This window comes from Rhincodon typus, chromosome 26 (genome assembly GCF_021869965.1).
Source record: "Rhincodon typus isolate 14 chromosome 26, sRhiTyp1.1, whole genome shotgun sequence".
Classification (NCBI taxonomy): Eukaryota; Metazoa; Chordata; class Chondrichthyes; order Orectolobiformes; family Rhincodontidae; genus Rhincodon; species Rhincodon typus.
This window is the reverse complement of record NC_063357.1, coordinates 11,849,497-11,871,845: the sequence shown is the minus strand read 5'-3', so window position 1 is coordinate 11,871,845 and position 22,349 is coordinate 11,849,497. Positions and strand designations below refer to the sequence as shown.

The 22,349-nt window shown below is 44.7% G+C and overlaps 1 protein-coding gene across 2 annotated transcripts in view; it reads left to right on the top strand.

The window, feature by feature from the left end:
• ccdc92ba (coiled-coil domain containing 92Ba) overlaps positions 1 to 22,349 on the top strand; it is an 81,589-nt gene that overhangs the window by 28,677 nt on the left and 30,563 nt on the right. For both annotated transcript variants that reach the window (XM_048612786.1, XM_048612787.1), the window contains one exon: positions 17,817 to 17,864. In XM_048612786.1, the coding sequence (XP_048468743.1) occupies positions 17,817 to 17,864 (48 nt within the window). The remainder of the gene's footprint in view (positions 1 to 17,816; positions 17,865 to 22,349) is intronic.

Here is a 22,349-nt window from a genome sequence, read left to right as displayed (position 1 = left end):
ATTTTCTTATATTTCTAATTTATATTTTAGTTTAGATCTATGATTACTGTATTTGGGAGTTTTTATTCTCAAATATGTTTGTTAAGAATGGAGTGAGGAAGGACTGGTATATTTTGGTTTCATGATTATGCAAAACAGGTTTTGTGATTGAAGTTATGTATTTGTCTCTAAGGCTCACTCCCTCCAATGCCCAGACAAGGGTGGAGTGGGAGGAGATTGGTCTATCAATAGATTTATGGGCTTCAGAGTTTTTATACTCATTTGGCTGCTTTTACCAGACAAAAGTCATTTATGTTTTGCTCTCCTGGTCTTTTCTCTTCTCCACTGCTCCTCTTCCTATCAACCACCTTTCCAGTTCACCCTTCATTCCCAACAGTGACCTGTCACTACAACTGCAAACACTGCTCATATTCTCAACAGATCCCCCTACACAGGTACTTCAGTTCCTCTCTTGGGATGCTCCAGTATGCCCATTGAAGCTACCAACTAGTCTCCTAACCCTAACCCAAGCTGTCCTATAACTGTCACCTACTCGCTGTCCTGCCTAGTGTGCCCACAGGGTGCCTACCTTGCCAACCTCTCTTCTGGTTTGCTCACCCCAGCCACCACTGCCAATGGATTAATTGTCACGCATGGAGAGGAAGGAAGCCTTATTCTCTTCATCACGGAGGCAGGCCACTTCCATTTCCACTCCATCGTGGCTCCACCAATCCATCATGGAATGTTAGCCCATACATTTTTCACTTCTGACTTGCACATTCCAGTGGTGCCTGGTGAGTCTCTTGTCCATTAGCATCAGCCCGTCCAAAATCCTTCCTCCTAGACCCTATCCAACATTAACCCAGCTCACCATGACCTTGCTAACCATCCAAAGCCTTAAACTTAAAATCCCTTCATGATTTCACCTCACATTTTCCTCATAACCCCCTGCAGCACCTAGATGGTGCATTGCTGTGGTTTTGACCTTTGTGCATCCTCTTTCCTGCACCCAACATTTATCTCAGCCACACACTATAGAAAACCCCTTCTGCTTAAAATAGACCCGCTTTAAAACTCTTTTGGTCATCCTTCCTGAAAATTTGTTCTTCCATGTCTTGACATTTATTTTTTTTTTATTCTTTCACATGAAATGAGCATATTAGCAATTCCCTATCTGCCCTTGAGGAGGTGCATTCCATGGGGAGTAAATACACCAAAGAAAGGGAGTTCAGAATTTTGACCCAGTGACGGTGAAAGAACCAAGTGATATAGTTTCAAGTCAGGATGGTGAGTGGCTTGAAGGGAAATCTGTAGGTAGTGGTGTTTCCATGTATCTCGGTGTTCTTCTTGGTGATCATAGTCGCGGTCATAGGTTTGGAAGGTGCTCTCAAAAGAGACTTGGTGAGTTATGGCAGTGTATCTTATAGTTGACACACAATTGGTGCCACTGTGCATCAAAGCTGGAGAGAGTGAATATATAAAGGCAGTTGATGGGGTGCCAATCAGTTGGACTGCTTTGTCCTGGATGGTGTCAAGATTCTTGAGTGGTGTTAGAGCTGCACTCATCCAGACAAGTAGGGAGAATTCCATCACCCTCCTGACCTGTGCCTTGGAGATGATAGACAGGCTTTGGAGAAGCCTCTGTTACTTGCTGCAGGATTCCTAGCCTCCAACCAGCTCTTATAGCCACAGTATTGATATGGCTGGTTCAGTTTCCTTTCTGGTCAATGGTAACCCCCAGGATGTTGATGTTGGAAACATTCCCCAATGGTAAGGCCAAGAGGCAATGGTTGGATCCTGTCTTGTTGGGGATGGTCATGTCCTGGCTCTTGTGTGGCATGTTTGTTACTTGGGACTTTTCAAATCAAGCCCAGATATTGTCCAGGTCTTGCTGCATTTCAACATGAACTGCTTCAGTATCTGAGGAGTCACCAATGGCGCTGAACTTTATGCAATCATCAGGAAACATCCCCACTTCTGAACAGATGGAGGGCAAATGAAGTTGTTGAAGATGATCAGGCCAAGGACACTACCCTGAGGAACTCCTGCAGAGATATCCCGCTTCAACTATCTTCCTTTTGTGCTGGGTATGACAGCAACTAACAGAGAGTTTTCCCCCTGATTCCCATTGACTCTAGTTTTGCGAGGGTGCCTTGATGCCACACCCAATCAAATGTAGCCTTAACGTCAAGAACAGTCGCTTTCACCTCACTTCGTGGATTCAGCTGTGATGAGATCAGGAGCAGAGTGGCCCTGGCGGAACCCAAACTGAGCATCCATAAGCGGGTTCTTGCTGACTAAGTGCCTCTTGACAGCATTGTCAGTGACATCTTCCATCATTTTGCTGATGATCGAGGGCAGACTGATTAGGTAATTGTCAGTGCCTGTGGAACTTCTCTTTGTTTTAACTCAACAAAGAGAACTCAAACAATAAGTTGTTGCTATTTTGGGATAAGACTGACATCTTATGGTGAAAATGTTGAGGAGTTCCTGTCAGTATGTTATAGATGTACTCACAGAGGATGCGGTGCTGGATGTGGAGGAGGGTTATAAAACAGATCAAATAAACAAATTGCAGATAGGAGAACATTTTGAGAATAGTGAGTCACTGGATTCCCGTTGAAAACAAATTAAGTTGAAACATGTCTGACTAGAAATTGAGCTCATTTCTGTGAGAAATCCAAAATAACTTAAAGAAAAATAATGGCAGATGAAGCATAATGTACTAAGGCAGAGGGAGTTATTTAATTGCAAGATGCTTATTTGGAGTGTTCTTTAGTTCTGATAAACTACATGCAGCATTCTGCAATCTCTCGCTTAGTGGTCACTTGTGAATTTAATCATTTGAGTAGCTGCGGGCTGTTAGGAGATCACAGAAAAGTCCAGAGATAGTAGGAACTGCAGATGCTGGAGAATCTGAGATAACAAGGTGTAGAACTGGATGAAAACAGCAGGCCAAGCAGCATCAGAGGAGCAGGAAAGCTGACATTTCGGGCCTAGACCCTTCATCAGAAATGGGGGAGGGGAAGGGAGTTCTGAAATAAATAGGGAGAGAGGGGGAGGCGGATAGAAGATGGATAGAGGAGAAGATAGGTGGAGAGGAAACAGACAGGTCAAAGAGGCGGGGATGGAGCCAGTAAAGGTGAGTGTAGGTGGGGAGGTAGGTCGGGAGGTAGGTCAGTCCAGGGAGGACAGACAGGTCAAGGGGGCGGGATGAGGTTAGTAGGTAGGAAATGGGGGTGCAGCTTGAGGTGGGAGGAGGGGATAGGTGGGAGGAAGAACAGGTTAGGGAGGCGGGGACGAGCTGGGCTGGTTTTGGGATGTGGTAGAGGGAGGGGAGATTTTGAAGCTTGTGAAATCCACATTGATACCATTGGGCTGCAGGGTTCTCAAGCGGAATATGAGTTGCTGTTCCTGCAACCTTTGGGTGGCATCGTTGTGGCACTGCAGGAGGCCCAGGATGGACATGTCGTCTGAGGAATGGGAGGGGGAGTTGAAATGGTTCGCGACTGGGAGGTGCAGTTGTTTAATGTGAACCGAGCGTAGGTGTTCTGCAAAGCGGTCCCCAAGCCTCCGCTTGGTTTCCCCGATGTAGAGGAGGCCACAACGGGTACAGCGGATGCAGTATACCACATTGGCAGATGTGCAGGTGAACATCTGCTTGAAGTGGAAAGTCTTCTTGGGGCCTGGGATGGGGGTGAGGGAGGAGGTCTGGGGGCAGGTGTAGCACTCCCTGTGGATGCAGGGAAAAGTGCCGGGTGTGGTGGGGCTGGAGGGGAGTGTGGAGTGAACAAGGGAGTCACGGAGAGAGTGGTCCCTCCGGAAAGCAGATAAGGGTGGGGAGGGAAAAATGTCTTTGGTGGTGGGGTCGGATTGCAGATGGCGGAAGTGTCGGAGGATGATGCGTTGGATCCGGAGATTGGTGGGGTGGTACATGACGACAAGGGGGATTCTTTTTTGGTTGTTATTGCGGGGACGGGGTGTGAGAGATGAGTTGCAGGAAATGCGGGAGACATGGTGGAGGGCGTTCTCGACCACTGATGGGGGGAAGTTGCAGTCTTTGATAAACGAGGACATCTGACCTGTACGGGAGTGGAATGCCTCATCCTGGGAGCAGAGCGGCGGAGGCAAAGGAATTGGGAATAGGGGATGGCATTTTTGCAGGAAGGTGGGTGGGAGGAGGTGTATTCTAGGTAGCTGTGGGAGTCGGTGGGCTTGAAATGGATATCGGTTTCTAGTTGGTCGCCCGAGATGGAGACAGAGAGGTCCAGGAAGGTGAGAGGGGTGTTAGAGATGGTCCAGGTGAAGTTAAGGTTGGGGTGGAAGGTGTTGGTGAAGTGAATGAACTGTTTGAGCTCCTCGTGGGAGCACGAGGCGGCACCGATACAGTCATCAATGTAACGGAGAAAGAGGTGGGGTTTAGGGCCGGTGTAGGTACGGAAGAGGGATTGTTCCACGTAACCTACAAAGAGGCAGGCATAGCTTGGGCCCATGCGGGTACCCATGGCCACCCCCTTTGTCTGTAGGAAGTGGGAGGAATTGAAAGAGAAGTTGTTGAGGGTGAGGACGAGTTCGGCTAAGCGGATGAGGTTGTCAGTGGAGGGGGACTGGTCGGGCTTGCGGGACAGGAAGAAGCAGAGGGCCTTTAGTCCATCTGTGCAGGGAATGCAGGTGTATAGGGACTGGATGTCCATGGTAAAGATGAGGTGTTGGGGACCGGGGAATTGGAAGTTCTGGAGGAGGTGGAGGGCGTGGGTGGTGTCACGGACATAGGTAGGGAGTTCCTGGACCAAGGGGGAGAAAATGGAGTCCAGATAGTTGGAGATAAGTTTATGCCGACGCAACTCCGCCCACAGCCGACGCCGACGTCGCTCCCCCCACTGCCTCCACAGCCAGCAGCTCCAGAGGAGACAGCAACACCCAGCCCTGCCGAGTCTTCACCATCCCCCCAGACCTCCCCCTTACTGAGAACGAACGGTCACTCCTCAGTAAAGGGCTCACCTTTGTCCCCTTCCACCCACACATCAACGAATACCGGTCACATTTGGACATTGAGCGGTTTTTCCGCCGCCTCTGCCTCCACGCTTAGTTCTTCAACTGTGAACCTAACCCCTTCCTCTACTGACCCCTTCTCCCGTCTCCAACACACCCCCTCCTCCTGGACACCACCCCAAGGCCTCCTACCCTCCCTCGACCTCTTCATCTCCAACTGCCATCGTGACATCAATCGCCTCAACCTCTCCACCCCTCTCACCCACTCCAACCTCTCCCCCGCAGAACGTGCAGCCCTCCGCTCCAATCCCAACCTCACCATAAAACCCGCGGACAAGGGAGGTGCAGTTGTAGTATGGCGCACTGACCTCTACATCGCCGAGGCCAGACGCCAACTCTCCGACACCTCCTCCTACCGCCCCCTTGATCATGACCCCACCCCCGAGCACCAAACCATCATCTCCCAAAGCATCCACAACCTCATCACCTCAGGTGACCTCCCACCAACTGTCTCCAACCTCATCGTTCCCCAACCCCGCACCGCCCGCTTCTGTCTCCTTCCCAAAATCCACAAACCTGACTGCCCTGTCGACCCCTTGTCTCCGCCTGCTCCTGCCCCAAAGAACTTATCTCCAACTATCTGGACTCCATTTTCTCCCCCTTGGTCCAGGAACTCCCTACCTACGTCCGTGACACCACCCACGCCCTCCACCTCCTCCAGAACTTCCAATTCACCTGCACATCTGCTAATGTGGTATACTGCATCTGCTGTACCCGTTGTGGCCTCCTCTACATCGGGGAAACCAAGCGGAGACTCGGGGACCGCTTTGCAGAACACCTACGCTCGGTTCGCACTAAACAACTGCACCTCCCAGTCGCGAACCATTTCAACTCCCCCTCCCATTCCTCAGATGACATGTCCATCCTGGGCCTCCTGCAGTGCCACAACGATGACACCCGAAGGTTGCAGGAACAGCAACTCATATTCCGCTTGAGAACCCTGCAGCCCAATGGTATCAATGTGGATTTCACAAGCTTCAAAATCTCCCCTCCCCCTACCGCATCCCAAAACCAGTCCAGCTCGTCCCTGCCTCCCTAACCTGTTCTTTCTCCCACCTATCCCCTCCTCCCACCTCAAGCTGCACCCCCATTTCCTACCTACTAACCTCATCCCGCCCCCTTGACCTGTCCGTCCTCCCTGGACGGACCTATCTCCTCCCTACCTCCCGACCTACACTCACCTTTACTGGCTCCATCCCCGCCTCTTTGACCTGTCTGTTTCCTCTCCACCTATCCTCTCCTCTATCCATCTTCTATCCACCTTCCCCTCTCTCCCTATTTATTTCAGAACCCCCTTCCCCTCCCCCATTTCTGATGAAGGGTCTAGGCCCGAAACGTCAGCCTTCCTGCTCCTATGATGCTGCTTGTGTTCACAAAAAAGTCCAATCTGGTCATTATCAGACAAGCAGACACATGCTCCCTTAAATGAATTCACTGAAAAATGATCACGAGGGGCGGAACTGACAGATTTAGGTTTTCCTTCATTTGCCCAGGAGTCCTCACAAAACCACTCTGAAAAATTTGGAATTTGTACATTAAATGGTATGACATTTTCAGGACAACTTTTGTTTCAGTCCACTTCAGCAACTAACTCGGTTGTACTCTCTGAATCCACACTATTTCAAATTTAATATCACTTCAGCTGAATTGCATTCACTTTCTGTCCAGCGTCACTTGGTAGCACTTTGAATCTGAAGGTTTAATCCACTCTGGGGACTTGAGTACAAGAACAAATCTAGACTTGCACTGAAGAAGCACTGCATTATCAGAAGTGCCGTTGTTTGAATGAGAGATTAAATCAAGATTGGTCTGACCTTGCAAATGGACATAAGTCCTGGCCAATATTTATCCTAGAATTGATACCAGATTATCTAATCGCATTGCTGTTGTGGGAGCCTGCTGTGCTCAAATTGGCATGCCACATTTCCTACACTGCAACAGTGACTCCAATTTTTGGTTATTTGTTCACGGAATGTGGGTGTCACTGGTCAGGTCAACATTTTATTGTTCATCCCTATTTAGCCGGAGTGGGGGTGCAGTTCATAGTCACCCACATTACTATGGGCCTGCTGTCTCATGTCTCATGTAGGCCAGACCAGTTAAAGACAGCAGATTTTCTTCCCTGATAGACATTGGTGAACAAGATGGGGTTTTTTTAAAATGACAATCAGAAGGGGTTACACAGTCACCATTAGACTGGCTCTTTGTTCCATCTGCCATGGAAGGATTTGAATCAACGTATCCAGGACATTAATCTGCAGCTCTGATTGCTAGTCTAGCAACATTACCAATATGCCAGTATCTTTAGTGTCATTCAAGTACATTTTTAAGTGTTTTGGGAGGTCCTAAGGTTTTGAAAGGTACAACTTAACTACAGGACTTCTTTTTCTATTTGTGTCTAATCTTCAGTTGGCGCTGTGGAGTTTGCAGCTGGCACAAAGCTAGTCTGAGTTTTGTCTTGCATCTCTGATAGGTGACCCAGCCTCCAGATGGTCTGCTAATCAGGCACCTTCTGCAATCACTGTTGGGTTGTCTGCTGGAATTAGATTGTCTGGGAGCACAAGACTCCACCCAAACTATGTGTAGTGTGGCCAGTCCAAACCATCCCTGTGTACCATACAACTCTCTGCTTAATTCCCCGCCCCTACCCTCCATCATCAAAACCATTCATGACAATCCGCCAGTAATGAACGAATGGCTGGAGACCAGTTACCCTTTTTGGAAGGCCTTCAATGATCATTTAAAACCATACGATAAATAGGGGAAGAGGCAGCTTTGGTGTCAACATAAATACTTGATTAGCAACCGTTCCTGATTTATCTGAACACAATGTTTGCAATGTCTCCTGCTTCTGTAATTGGTATCAGTGCAACAGAGGCTAGTGTGTAATACTTCTTAAAAAATCTGTTCTCTGTTGTGAGGCTTCTATTTTCAGTTGCAATGACAATAATGCATCTTGCTGCACAGAAACATTAAAATTAAATCCCCACAATCTACATATCATCTTAATTCAATGCGCAGAATGGTTTTAGATCTGTGTGGCATTTATTTTTCCTAACTCTCAAATTTTCCCTTCCTGCATTTGTCCCAGTGCCACACACCCTGGCTGTGTATAAAAGATTAGGGAAGTAACCTGCTTCCTATTTCTTGATGCCCCAAAGAGCAGCACGTAGGGATTAGAATCAGGAGAGTCTGGCATCCTGTGTGGAAGCCATTTGGCCCATTCCACCTATTCAAGACAGTTATTCATTTAGTCTAATTCGCCTTCAACCTCCTGTTTCTCTGACTTCTCCCTCCCCTGTCTACCTGATGTTTCCCAAACCTGCATCAACCACCCTCTTCCCCAACCCAGTGAAAATGATTTGTGGCTCAATAGAATCATCAGTACATCAGGATGCCATTCGACCATCACATCTGTACTGACACTATGAAAGCTATCCAAATGGTTCAGTTTCACTCACACCGCACAAAGGTCTGAAGTTTTTGCCTTTATAATCAGATATCCAATTCCTTTTTGAAAATTACTGTTGAGTGTGCTTCCTCCTCAACCAAATTCCTTATCACCAGAACTTGCTAATTAAACTTTTTTTTCTCCTGTATCAATCTTATTGCCCTTACACAGTTTTTGGTCATAGTTAATGCCATAAACTGCAAAAGCAAGCAGTCTATCATCTGATTGCCACTGTGTTGTCTCCTTATCACCCTGGGCTTTCCACTTAATAATAAAGTTAAGATGCTCATTCCTCATTAGCACTGTTAACAAAGTGAATTTTCCTTATTGGCTGATCCACGAATCTATCAGTTAGAACTAGTACTGTTCTGAGGAAGGGACACCGGACCCGAAATGTTAACTCTGTTTTTCTCCTTCACAGATGCTGCCGGTCCTCCTGAGCTTTTCCAGCAACTTTTTTTTTTGTTCTAGACCTAATACTGTGTTGTTCTATCAATGACAGAATGTGACAAACCTGGGGCTACAGAGAGATAATTATTTAACTTGAGTTTTACCAGAGGGTTCCAAGTATGTGTAAACATTGAGTTGAATTGCTGGTATCAACCTAACTGCTGGCCCAAGTCTTTACCCAGGAAGGGAAAGAAGGGGAAAATCAGGGATTCACACTAGGCCACACTTTCAGAATTTACTTTCATAGTAGCGCTATCAGAAGCCTAAGAGTAAGCTCAACCAGCTGAAGTGTTTCAAAGGCAGATCCCTAGGACATGTATGTATAAATTCTGCAAATTTAAAAGAAGTGTATTGATCGGTCCAGTTTTGTCATTGTATGCAGATACATTCCCATTAATACCACATGCCTTCAATTTCTGGGATATACATACGTGTAATATGTGTTGAGATGCCTACTAGAGAAAAGAAGGAAAATGGAGTTCCACTTCAATAGTAATGTTAAAAGAAGTGTTTGTAGGCTCAAGGATGAATGTGAGCTGTGCACGGTCTTTAGCAATAAAAAGTATGTGGGAGTTATCGTCACCTTTGCAGAGATTCTGTGGAATGACTCAAGGCTGACTGGTAAGATGTAACTGCAACTGCATTTAGTTCTGTGCTCAGTAACTTTAACTGCTGTTTCATTGGACCCATATGATTTATGTTTGTTTCTTCTTGAGTCAATAGAGCTTGCATAATAAATTTTAAAACTACACACTTAAGGGAAGTGTTGGGTTGTATAAGGGAACCTTGTAAGTGGCTCAGCTCATAGAAAACCAGGAACAGTACATGATTCATAAAAGCTTTCTGTCAGCCTCTGGGGGAATATGCACGAAATGATAAACATCTTCTCTGCACATTTGTGAAATATGACCAACTGCGTTTCCTACATTAATATAAGTTCTCATTTATACAATGCTTTCTATTAGAACATAGAACAGTACAGCACAGAACAAGCCCTTCAGCCCACGATGTTGTGCCGACCTGTTATCCTACTCTTAAGATCAAACTACACTGCATACTCTACATTTTACTATCATCCGTGTGCCTATCCAAGAGTCGCTTGAATGTACCTAATCTGACTCCACTACCACTTCCAGCAGCGCATTCCACGCACCCACCACTCTCAGTGTAAAGAACCTACCTCTGACATCTCCCCTATACCTTCCTCCAATCACCTTAAAATTATGCCCCCTTGTAATAGTCATTTCCGCCCTGGGAAAAAGTCTCTGGCTATCCACTCTATCTATGCCTGTCGTCACCTTGTACACCTCTATCAAGTCACCTCTCATCCTTCGCTCCAATGAAAAAAGCCCTAGCTCCGTCAACCTTTCCTCATAAGACCTGCCCTCCAGTCCAGCCAGCATCCTGGTAAATCTCCTCTGCACCCTCTCTAAAATTTCCACATCCTTCCTACAACGAGGTGACCAGAACTGAAGACAATATTCCAAATGTGATCTTACCAGGGTTTTATAGAGCTGCAGCATAACCTCACGGCTCTTAAACTCAGTTCCCCTGCCAATGAAAGCCAACACACAATATGCCATCTTAACAACCCTATCAACTTGGGTAGCAACTTTGAGGGATCTATGGACATGGATCCCACGATCCCTCTGTTCCTCCACACTGCCAAGAATCCTGCCATTAATCCTGTATTCTGCATTCAAATTTAACCTTCCAAAATGAATCACTTCACACTTCTCCGGGTTGAATTCCATCTGCCAGTTCTCTGCCCAGCTCTGCATCCTGTCAATGTCCCATTGAAACCTACAACAGCCCTCCACGCTGTCCACAACTCCATCAACCTTTGTGTCATCAGCAAACTTACTAACCCACCCTTCCACTTCCTCATCCAAGTTATTTTTAAAGATCACAAAGAGTAAAGGTCCCAGAACAAATCCCTGTGGAACATCACTGGTCACCGAGCTCCAGGCTGAATACTTTCCATCTACTACCACCCTCTGTCTTCTATTGGACAGCCAGTTTTGAATCCAGACAGCCAAATTTCCCCGAATCCCATGCCTCCTTACTTTCTGAATGAGGCTACCACGGGGAACCTTATCGAATGCCTTGCTAAAATCCGTATAATCTACATCCACTGCTTGACCTTCATCAATGTGTTTTGTCACATCCTCAAAGAATTCAGTAAGGCTTGTGAGGCATCACCTGCCCCTCACAAAGCCATGCTGACTATTTCTAATCAAACTGTGCTTTTCCAAATGACCATAAATACTATCTTTCAGAATCCTCTCAAATAATTTGCTCACCACAGAAGTAAGACTGACCGGTCTGTAATTCCCAGGATTATCCCTATTTCCTTTCTTGAACAATGGAATAACATTTGTCACCCTCCGATCATCTGGTACTACGCCAGTGGATAGTGAGGACTCAAAGATCATCGCCAAAGGCACAGCAATCTCTTCCCTTGCTTCCTGTAGCAACCTTGAGTATATCCCGTCTGACCCAGGGGGTTTATCTATCCTCATGTTTTTCAAAATTTCTAGCACATCCTCCTTGCTAACATCAACCTGTTCAAGCATATCAGCCTATTTCATGCTGTGAGGATTTTATCATGGGTGTCAGCCGTGCACCTCCTGAGTGGGAATCATTAGATTCTGCTTTTAAGTCCTATTGCAAGCGAAAAATCGAGGCTGACTCTCCAGTGTAGTACTGAGGGAGCGCAGCACTGTCAGAGGTACTGTCATTCAGATGGCATGTTAAATAAATCCCCATCTCCCGAACTGGCAGGGTGCAAAAGATTCCACGGTGCTATTGCAGAGAAGAGAAGAGGAGTTACCCCTAGTGTCTTTGCCAATGCTTATTCACCAAAACAATAGATTATTTAATCACTGTCTCAGTGTTCATTTGAGGGAGCTTACTGTGTGTTAATTGGCAGCTGTGTTTTCTATGTTGCAACAGTGGCTACCCTTTAAATTTACTTCATTAGCTTTGGAGTGCTTTGGCTGTGGTAGTCATGAAACAATTGATATAAATGCAAGTCTGTCTTTATTGCTGAGGGGTGCTGAGTGGGAGGGGGTTGGGTAAGGGCGGAGGGGGCAGCAGAAGGTGTCAAACAATATGAAATTTGTGCAAGACTTTGGGTTCCACCAATACATCTCAGCTAACGCTGTACAGACGTATTGAGTAAGGAGTTCCCCAATGACCTTGACAATGATCCTCCTTCAATTACATCCCAAAATTCAATTAATTAGCGATTCACCACACAAGATAGAGATGTGTGATTGATTTTTGCTTACATAACAGGTATAAGACGTTGTAACTCTGTGGGAACATGATGAAGTGCTGCACAGAATTGCAGTGCAGGAACAGGTCTGTATATTTGTGCTCCACACAAGCCCCACTCTCGCTATCAGCAAACTTTCTACAGTACAGGATTAGAAAGCCATGTGCTCATCTGGCTTCCCTTTCAAAGCATCCTTGCTATTCCCGCTCCAGCTGAAGTGCTCAACCTCTCCCCTCACCTGTGGCGTGGTGACCCTCAGGTTAAAGCACCACCAGTTATCACTGTCTAATGGGAGAGCAGCCCTGTGGTCTGGAAAGACTATGTCAACTTTTTTACGTTCTTCAACTACTTCTTGAAGTAGTATGTTCCACATTCTAAGTGCCCTCTGGACAAAGATGATCCAGAATTCTTCAGAATTCCTTTGATTTGATTGTGACACAGCTATATTTATACCACCTAGTTTTGAAAGCTTCAAAATGTAGCAGCATTCTCTTTGTTTGCCTTATTGAACCATTTAATAGGTCATCACTCGACCTTCTCTCTTCCAAAGGAAACTGCCTCCACTACTTCAATTTTTCTTGATAATTATAATTTCTCAATTCTGGCATCATCCCTGTGACTCATTTTTGCACCTTCAGTGCTTCATATTCTTTTTCATAACATTGAGACCAGAACTATGGTCAGTATGTGTGATCAGACCAAACTTCCATTCCAATTTAACATATCTTCATTTTTCAATTGCATTTCCCTAGAAATGAACCCTCTTGTTTTGCTTGTATTTTTTTTAATGTCCTGATTATCCTCCATTACTATTTTTAAATTATTTAAGGATTGTTAAAATTACAAGTTTCTTTATACTAAAATGCAAGATACTGTATTGAGGTGCTATTGAAACAATTTTCCTTGCTCTCCCAAAACATAACTCAGGCGTTGGAATATATCAAGATAACGATCACAGCTACAAAGACAGAGAAGACTATATTTTCAGGAAAAAGATTAATAACTTTAACACTGTATTAGAATACTCAACATTATTAATCATAAATACATTTTGAGTCAATCCATTAATATGCTGTGCCATTGCTTATCAGGAGTCAGAGGAAGCATATATTGTATATTATGTATTTATATTATTAGAAGTTAGAACTAGGAACTAATGTTACGTTTGAGTCTTTCAGTAGGTTACATTTTCATAGCTGGACCAGGACAAAGGTATAGTGTAGGAGAATCAGTCTGAACCGGTCGGGTGCAGTCTGAGCAGTGTGCTTCTGTGCAGTCAGCCTACAGAATAAACAAGATAGAGTTCTTATTCCATGAAGGCTGAAGTGTGATTATTCAAACATCACAGAACTCATATCAGAATAATCTTCAGTTTACCAGGAGTAGCAGGCAGGAGATATTTGAATCTAGACATAGAGATGTGATTGAGTTGCCAGTCCAAAGCCATTTATTTAACCACTTTGTTTCAATTAAAAGTTCTTATGTATTATCATAAAAATTGCCTAAGTAAAGTAAACTCACAGTGCTATAATTTCCCGATTCCTGTCTGTGGCTGTATTGTGGTACGCTGCCTCCACTGGCAGGAGGGGGTAATTACACTGTGACAAGTTTACACCAGGAGTTTTAACAGTAAATGTGGACATTGGAACTTCCAATGGAAACATTGTTCTGGTGTAGGATGTTGTAATATGATATGCATATTGTGATAAAGTCTTAAATCTGAAACTTGCACCAGTTGTGAAGTCGATGCCACTCTTACACAGTGAGAGATACAATCATTCAAGTCTGTAGGGGGTGCTGAAGTGGGAGTCAAGGATGGAAGGAAGATTTTGGACGTATAAGTTCAAAGCAAGTGTTCCAGAATTCTGTCTGACAGAAAATATATTGGTGTCCCTAAAAGGCGATGAAGACATTGTGCTATGCGGCAGATGTTTGCTGCCTCGCATCCAGCTATTGCTCCTACTGTGTTTGGATTGCATGTGATTTGGTTCACTGTCTCCACTTCCCAAGGATGGGTATTAATGAGAGGCAGTCTATTCCATCGAGCAAGCAAACGAAAAAAATATTGCAAACTCCAATGTCAGACAGAGGAAATATATGCAATATTGTTGGCTCAGTGATTAGCACTGCTGCTTCACAGCACTGGGGATGCACGCTCAATTCCAGCCTTGGGTGACTGTCGGTGTGGACCTTGTGCATTCTCCCAGTGTCTGCGTGGGTTTCCTCTGGGTGCTCGGTTTCCTCCCACCGTCCAAAGACATGCAGGTTGGTTGGTTGGATTGGCCATGCTAAATGTCCCATAGTATGCAGGCTAGGTGGGTTGGCCATGGGAACTGTAGGGTTATGGGGACAGAGTGGGGGTCTGGTTGGGATGTTTGGAGGGTCAGTACAGAACTCAACAGGCCAAATGGCCTCTTTCCACACTGTCAGGCTTCTATGACTGTTGATCCATTCCTGTTTCTAGAGAGTAAGTATCCACCTCTAACTGGGCCACTGTCCACAGCAACACTACAGATGTCAGGTATTGTATTGAAGGCCAGGGGACAGGATTGTTAGCTTCCAATGAAGCAAATACAGGGGGAGAAGGGCATGAACCTGTTGGTTTGGATGCCAGTTTCCTAGCACCGTACACTGCTGGAGCCATTCTCCCCAGAGATGGGGGTAAAGCAATGCTACTTGTCCACATGTGGCATGTTTCCACTTGAGGCTTCTTCCAGCCCACTGAAAGCCTATTGTTGGAGACATGAGGGAACAGTGTTGTGGCCTGGAGGGAGCTGCTGGTAGCAGATTGGGGAGCAAGCTCTCCAGGCAGGCTCAGAGACCCTCCGTGCCTGCCTGGCTTCAGCTGCAGGCCATGCTGTAGTTCGCTCCATCGATGGTAGCCAAGGGTCACCCTCCCTCTCATTCGCCTGAATTGGTAGCCTGCTGCTTAACCACTGCCGGTGGGCTTCCTGTCACCCCTCCAGCTTCCATTAACTGGCCACTTCGGAGGATCGGTGCCAACCATCAGATAAAATCCCATCCTGTCACTCTTCCCCACATGGTACAAGCATCTGACTCTGAGCTCCTGAAGCACTTTAAGAAAATCCTGCTGCCGGTCTCTGTCCCTGTCAATCCATGGTGTTTCCAGCATTCCAGGCAGCCCTTGAGCAATTCTGGTGCTTGCGGTGTGAGTTTTGACAAAATACAGAAAGAAAGCACTGCCTTAAATCTTCGTAGGAACTTTGGCAGCCTACAGTTGGCAGACACAGCCAACATTCTCACTTTGGCAGAGAAAGACCAACCCCCAGCACTTACTGCTGTTTAAATGCACTCTATTTTATAAGCAACTATCTCAGGAGATAAGGAATCTGACAATTCCCTGCTGTTAACCAACACAAGGTTTGAGCAGGACTTGAGTGAAGGGTGAAGAATTAAGCTTCACAGAGTGTAATGTGGTTATTAGGAGCTGCTTCCCCCCCACCTCGAATTCTCTAGGGTGATAACTCTTTCTGTACGGTCCAGTCATACCCTATAACCATATCCTGGGTCTTGTTGGGTGAATGATTCACAGTAGTTTAAGATATGGCCCCACAAAGGTACATGTACACCATATGCCAACAAGGACAGCCAACTTGCATACAACACTCTCCCACAAACAACAATGTACTCAGATAGAGACAGTAGGAACTGCCAATGCTGGAGATTCTGAAGAAGGGTCCAGACCCGAAATATCGGCCTTCCTGCTCCTCAGATGCTGCCTGGCCTGCTGTGTTCATCCAGCTCTACACCTTGTTATCTAATGTAATCAAATAAGCTGTCTTCAGTGATAATGACTGAGGAATAAATGTTGGCCAGGGATAAACTCCTTTTGAAATAGCACCCATAGTATTGCTTTCCTCTGACCCAAAAGGGCAGTAAGGATCTTGGTTTGGTGTCTTGTCTGAAAGACTGCACTTTTGACAGGTCATTGGATAGTGCCCTCCTTGAATTTTGTACTCCAGCTCTCGTGTGGATCTTAAACCTATAATTATAGCTTATAATTCTGAAGTGTGTGCTAGCTGCTGAGTGCAGGGCTGACACACCCCTATACATCTCGCACATGGCCACTTCTCCTGCCTGAGGCTTGATAGTGAGCATTCAGTCATTGGGCTCAACCATCAGAATGGGGTGAATTGAAGGGGTCAAAATATCCCAGCACCACTTAGGGACAATTGAAGCTTCCCAACTGAGATCAGCTATTCTGGCACATGCTAAGTTGTGAGAGAGGGTCATGTGCCACAAACACAGTAATCCATGGTCTTAGAACATGGACTGATCCCTTCCAGAAGCCATGGGAAATGCTTGCTTGAAAACCACTGAAATACTAAGTGCCAAAATTGGGAAGGCAAAGGCCTAGTAGTGTTATCGCTGGACTGTTAATCCAGAGACCCAGGTAATGTTCTGGGGACCTGGGTACAAATCCTGCCGCAGCTGTTGGTGGAATTTGAATTCAATAAATATCTGGAATTAAGAGTCTAATGATGATCATGAATCCATTGTCAGGAAAAACCCATCTGGTTCACTAACGTCCTTTAGGGAAGGAAATCCGCCATCCTTATCTGTTGGCCTACATGTGACTCCAAACCCACAGCAATGAGGTTGACTCATAACTGCCTTCTGGGCAATCAGGGGTGGGCAATAAATGCTGGCCTAATCAGTGATGAATCCCATGAATGAATAAAAAAAACAATCAACCCACTTCCATGTATTTTGCACTAGGTGGAGGAGTGCTGAACTTTACCCTCTCAGGCTTCCACCTTTGGCCAATTCAAAATGTTCAGTGAGGCACAAGAAATCACATGGTCCTGAGTTGGTTGGATGGATCAGTAGATCCTTTGCTGTCTGTCATCATCCACATGTTTGTCAAATCCAAGTGGATTGGGTAGGCCAGTATCATAGAACGAATAGGATCACGTCTTTTTGACCTCACTCATTGTCTCCTTCACTATACTTTCAGCCACTGATCCCAGTGGGGCTTTTTCTACAGCTCACTGTCTACTCTGTCTCTGTGAAGGCACTCGAGTAATGCAAATGGCGTTGGCCTTTGTCCTGAGTACTTAACATTGCCTTATTGCTGGTGATGAAAGCACATTGTAAACTCTATTGTTGAATTTACTGACAGGCACCTCCAAACCTTAACCCGAATGGGATAGGAAGTCACAGTTCTGTCTTTGCAAAAGAAGAACAGACATTGTTTGGTGGAGGTTAAGTTAGAGTCCATGCTACCTGATGGGAAGCCTTGTCCTCTGCAAGCATACACCAAGACTTTAGGGATACAGTGATCAGAAGTTTACAACCAATGTTTGGAAAACTGTACCCATTGCAGATCCAGATCTCTAATATGAGCTGCCAGAAGACACAACTTCAGTTGTGACTGCTGCCTCATTATGTTGCCTTCTTGATATTCGGTTATAACATGTCGGTAAGCTGACTCAATAAAAGAGACAGGCGATAATCCCATCCCTTTCCTGTTTACCCACCATCCCCTCCTCTTCCCCCACCCTTCCCAGCCCTGTACACACAAATGGTCACAAGGGTTAAACGTTATCCATATTGATTTATACTATTGGCTGTCTTTTACAGAGTTAACATGTGAACTAACATTGAAGTCGTCAAAAAATGGCCAATCAGGTAAGATGCATAACCTGGCAACGTACTATGTTTCATACTATTCCGGAGTATTTAATTGTGGAACGGTACATTGTAAAGTCAAAAGTAACATTGGAAGCATCAGGGTAAAGGAAAATCAGCACCCACCTAAAATATTGTGGCAGTACTAGAGACCCCGAGCAACAAATTGCCACCTGCAGTGACTTTGACCCCAACAATACTGACACTTTAATACTCATGGTAATCTATAGAACAAGAGAAAGGTTACAGCATAGAATGAGGCCAATCACTGATTTGAGATCAGTTTATGCCCTGGCTTCTCAAATGACATGAGGAAAAATTCCAAATGAAGTAGTGTCCTTTGGGCCAATTATTCCTTTGGTGGATGAGTTTATTGTGTCATATCAGAGAATAAACAGGGGGTCATTCAACTCATTGTATTATTTCCAACTCTTTGGTACAGCTATCCAATTAGTTCCACTCACCGACTCTGTCTCAATTGCATTATCTGTTTCCCCTTGGAGTATTGATCCCATTGCCTTTAGAAAGTTACTATTGCATCTGCTTCCACTGCCCTTTCAAACAAAGAATTCCAGATCCTTATCAATTCACTGCATTAAAAGACAAGTTGCATTTGGCTTTTTTGACAATCACCTTTAAATCCATTTTCTCTTGTTACCAACCCTCCCATCACTGGAAGAAAAAGTTTTCTTTCAATTTACTTTATTAAAACCCTTCCTGTCTTACACCTTGGTATAATTGACATTGCGAATTCATCCTTTTCTGGCATCCCTTTGTTTAGATATTTCCAGTGCCATATGATTTTTACATCCAGACCTCCTCATCCTGTCTCCAGATTTAACTCCGCACCATCTGAGCAAAATAAGACCCTGCAAACCAATATCACAGAATGAGGAAAATGAGGAGTTAGCACAGGAACAGGCAGAAACTTGGTCATTTAGTTTAGCCATTAGGGTTGGCCATGAAGTTGGCAATAAATGTGCCATCAGTCTCTCTCAAAATGAACATTGCCAAAATGAACTCACTAACGATTCACTGACTACTGACAAAAGGTAGTAACTTAAATCTAATGTTTAAATAGGCTTTCTTTTGTACAATTGGCTTATGACTATGAAGCTTCAGAAAATTACCAATGTTGTAAGGTTTATACATTGTAGTGCAGTTATCATTATTGGAAATGTAAAATAAATAATGGCGGCTACAGAATTAGACAAGGAGGATCAAAGAAATTGCCTGTTTTGAAACCTTTTCAGCAATTGTTTTCAAGGTGAGTTTTAATCCACTCCCACAGGCTCAAAGCCAAGGGGGCTGATATATCTCTTGATATCCTATTTCAGACTAAAGCATCCTTTGTGAAATTTGGTAACAAGCATAGATAAGCTATATTCAGAGTACCTGATTTAAGGTGATGGAATATGTCAAACTTCATTTCGTCTCACGTGGGATTCTACAATTTGTTTGAGTGCCTTGAGGAACATATCTAATTATTCTGCCCATTTTACCTGATGTGATCGTGTATATTGGGACTGGTGTTCCCTAGGATCAAGGCCATTGCTTTCCGATGACTGAATAAATATAAAGTCTTTGATTGGGTGGAATTTAAACAGATGTCCTCCAGATGTCCAATTCTGTTTTTGAATGAAACTTGAAAGCAAATGGCCTTGCCCGTGAATTCTGTAATGTCCATGCTAATGATTTTTCCACTAATAGATAATCTCTTTATAGCATTCTGTAAACCAGTTATAAATTGTAAAGAGTTTCTACTGAATACCCACCTTTCCCTGACTAAACATGAAGCAATAGTTTTCTTTGCAAAATTGCCCAAATCAGCATCTATCACTTTTGGTGGATATTTACCAATAAGCACCTTATTGATAATTTGGGTTTTCTTCCCTGTTTTCATTTCCTCCACTTATACCAAGACTTGTACACTTGGAGTGCAGACAGCATTTCACTCTTGTCTTGGTTAGTGCAGCTCTTGAAGGATTTCCAAACAACCCCAGAAAATGATCTGGGTTGCTGAGAGTTTGGTACCTAGGCCAGCCGACAGATTGTAACCAGAGAAGGAAAGTACCGCCCATTCTTTATTCTGTCAGCTTTGTTTTCTAAGGTTTGCTATACTTGGTTCTCTCAGAACATTTTGGCAATGTTCATTTTGAGAGAGACTGATGGCAAATTTAAAATAACGATAGTGCAGGTTTGGCATAAAAGCCTAATGGTTAGTACGGATTGCAAATTATTTACAGCCCAGAAGCAGGCCATTTGACTAAGCAGGTCTGTGTCATTGTTAATGCTCCACCTGACCATAATATTATTCTATTACTTTCTCCCTCATGTTTATCTGATTTCCACTTAAATGTATCCAATGCATTCATAATAGGGCATTGCTACAGTAATCAACTGCGCATTGAGGGGTGTAATGTAGGATGAGGCAATGGTTTCTCCTCCCATACTAAATTCCCATTTACAACCTTGACACAGTGGGCCATCTACGTATGTAGGAAGTCAAGCGGGTGGTTGTGCATTTGATCTTAGTGCTGTATGTGACCTTTCTAGCTACAGTGTCAGAGTGCCAGGACATTACACTGGCATCTACAGCTAACCTTCCACTCTGAAACTGGCATCTGGCATCCTTGAAGTCCCAGAAATGAATAAAGAGAGAAACCAGTAGCTGGCGAAATATTCATTAGACGTATTTCCCTGGGATCATCACAGGCTTCAAACAGTCAGCCATTTTGATTGGGAGGGAAGAGCCATTTGTGGAGAGCACCATTTCCATCCTCACAGATCTTTCTCTCACTGCAAATACTGCATGAGAACCAGCAGACACCTTTGATCACTGGGTTTTCTTTCACGTTCTTGTTTCCTCCGCTTGTATACCAAGTCTTGTTCACTCGGACAAAGTGTCTTGGTTATCTTGCAGGCCCAGAGGTACGATAACCACAGTCTCCCGTACCTCATATAGAGTTGGGCCATCCAATCCTCTCGCCTTCCTGAATGTGTGCAGCAGCCCACAGCAAAACCTCCATGAACAAGTCACAGACAGTCACTCACTTTCTAACAGTAAAAGTAAGTCTAAAGCACCTCACCCACCAACTTGATCCTTGGCCCTTTAGGTAATGCTAGCTGGGACAGGCGAGGCTGATTCTGTGGGACTACCGGATGCCCTGTTGAGCTGAGAGTGCTCAGTGTGAACGTGTGCAGTCCAAGTTTCTGAAATGTACGTGAAATCAGCCGCAGCGGCTAAATGATATTCTGGTAGCTCTACCAGGCACTTCTGTGGAGTGCCCACATACTTCCAAAGCCAGAAGTGTAGCCTGCGCCATTTTTGTCTTTTGGACCTTCTGAAGTATCAGTATCAATGGTGCCACACCCTGTGTCCAAGCCTGTATCTCTGGAGATGATAAGCAACATTTTAATAACTGTTTAAATTATCTTTACAGGAGGTCAGGACAGTCAAACTTTATACAGTGCTGTGGGACCCAAAGAAAGATGTAACAGTTTTTAAGGAAGGTACACCTTTGCTGGGTTAGCACTGTGTCTGTTAGATAGTGAAAGAAGCAACACCTCACAGGGACTGTTATATTTGGGGAGTTTGATTAAATGTTGGAACTCAAATGAGCGACCCATGAGTGGTACAGTATAGATGTCCACTGCAGTTCCTAGCTGGATAACTCGGTGATCTTAAACCGAGCAGAAGTCAGCTGCATATTCTCCAGGAAAGGTTAATACACAAGGACAAAAACCCGAGCTCACTTATCCAGCTCAGCCTTGCTAATGCCAATTACATTCTCCAAATGGCTGTCTCAGCAGAGATTAGCTAACGCAGACTAGAAGAGAGCTGGAGCCAGAGATCTAGGCCAACTCACTCAGTGGCTATTAGACTCAATAATCCATTTGTGGAGTTCAGAGGGCTTGGCTTTTCATGAAAACCAGTGATTTCAAAGTGAACAAATTATTCATGTAATACAGTATCCCATGTCTCAGCAAGCTACATAAGGAGAGATGGCCAAAAGCCTGGTCAAAGATGTGTGCAGTAAGGAGTCCCTTAGAAAATAATAAGAGATGGAGAAGTGAGGGAGAGAATTACAGAAGTTGGATTCTAGGCAGCTAAAGACAGGGACATCCAGTGTTGGAGCAATCACAGTGAGGGATGCGGATATCTCAGAGGATTTTGTGAGATTACATGTAGAGATGGGAAGGAACAAAATCAAGGATGAGAATTTTTAAATCAAAGCATTGCTTAACAGGCTCCAATGTAGGTGAGCAAGGTGATGGATGAACATGACCTGGGTGTAAGGATGAGCACAGGCAGTGTGTTCATATTTCCATATTGGGATACTTTGTCACCAGTTTGTGCAGCTTTTAAAGAAAACAGTGCTTTAGTTGGTAAGATTCAGAATGAGGAACAGAACTTCCTCCCAACTTAAAGTAGTTTCAGGGCTGGATGAACACAGCAGGCCAAGCAGCATCATAGGAGCAGAG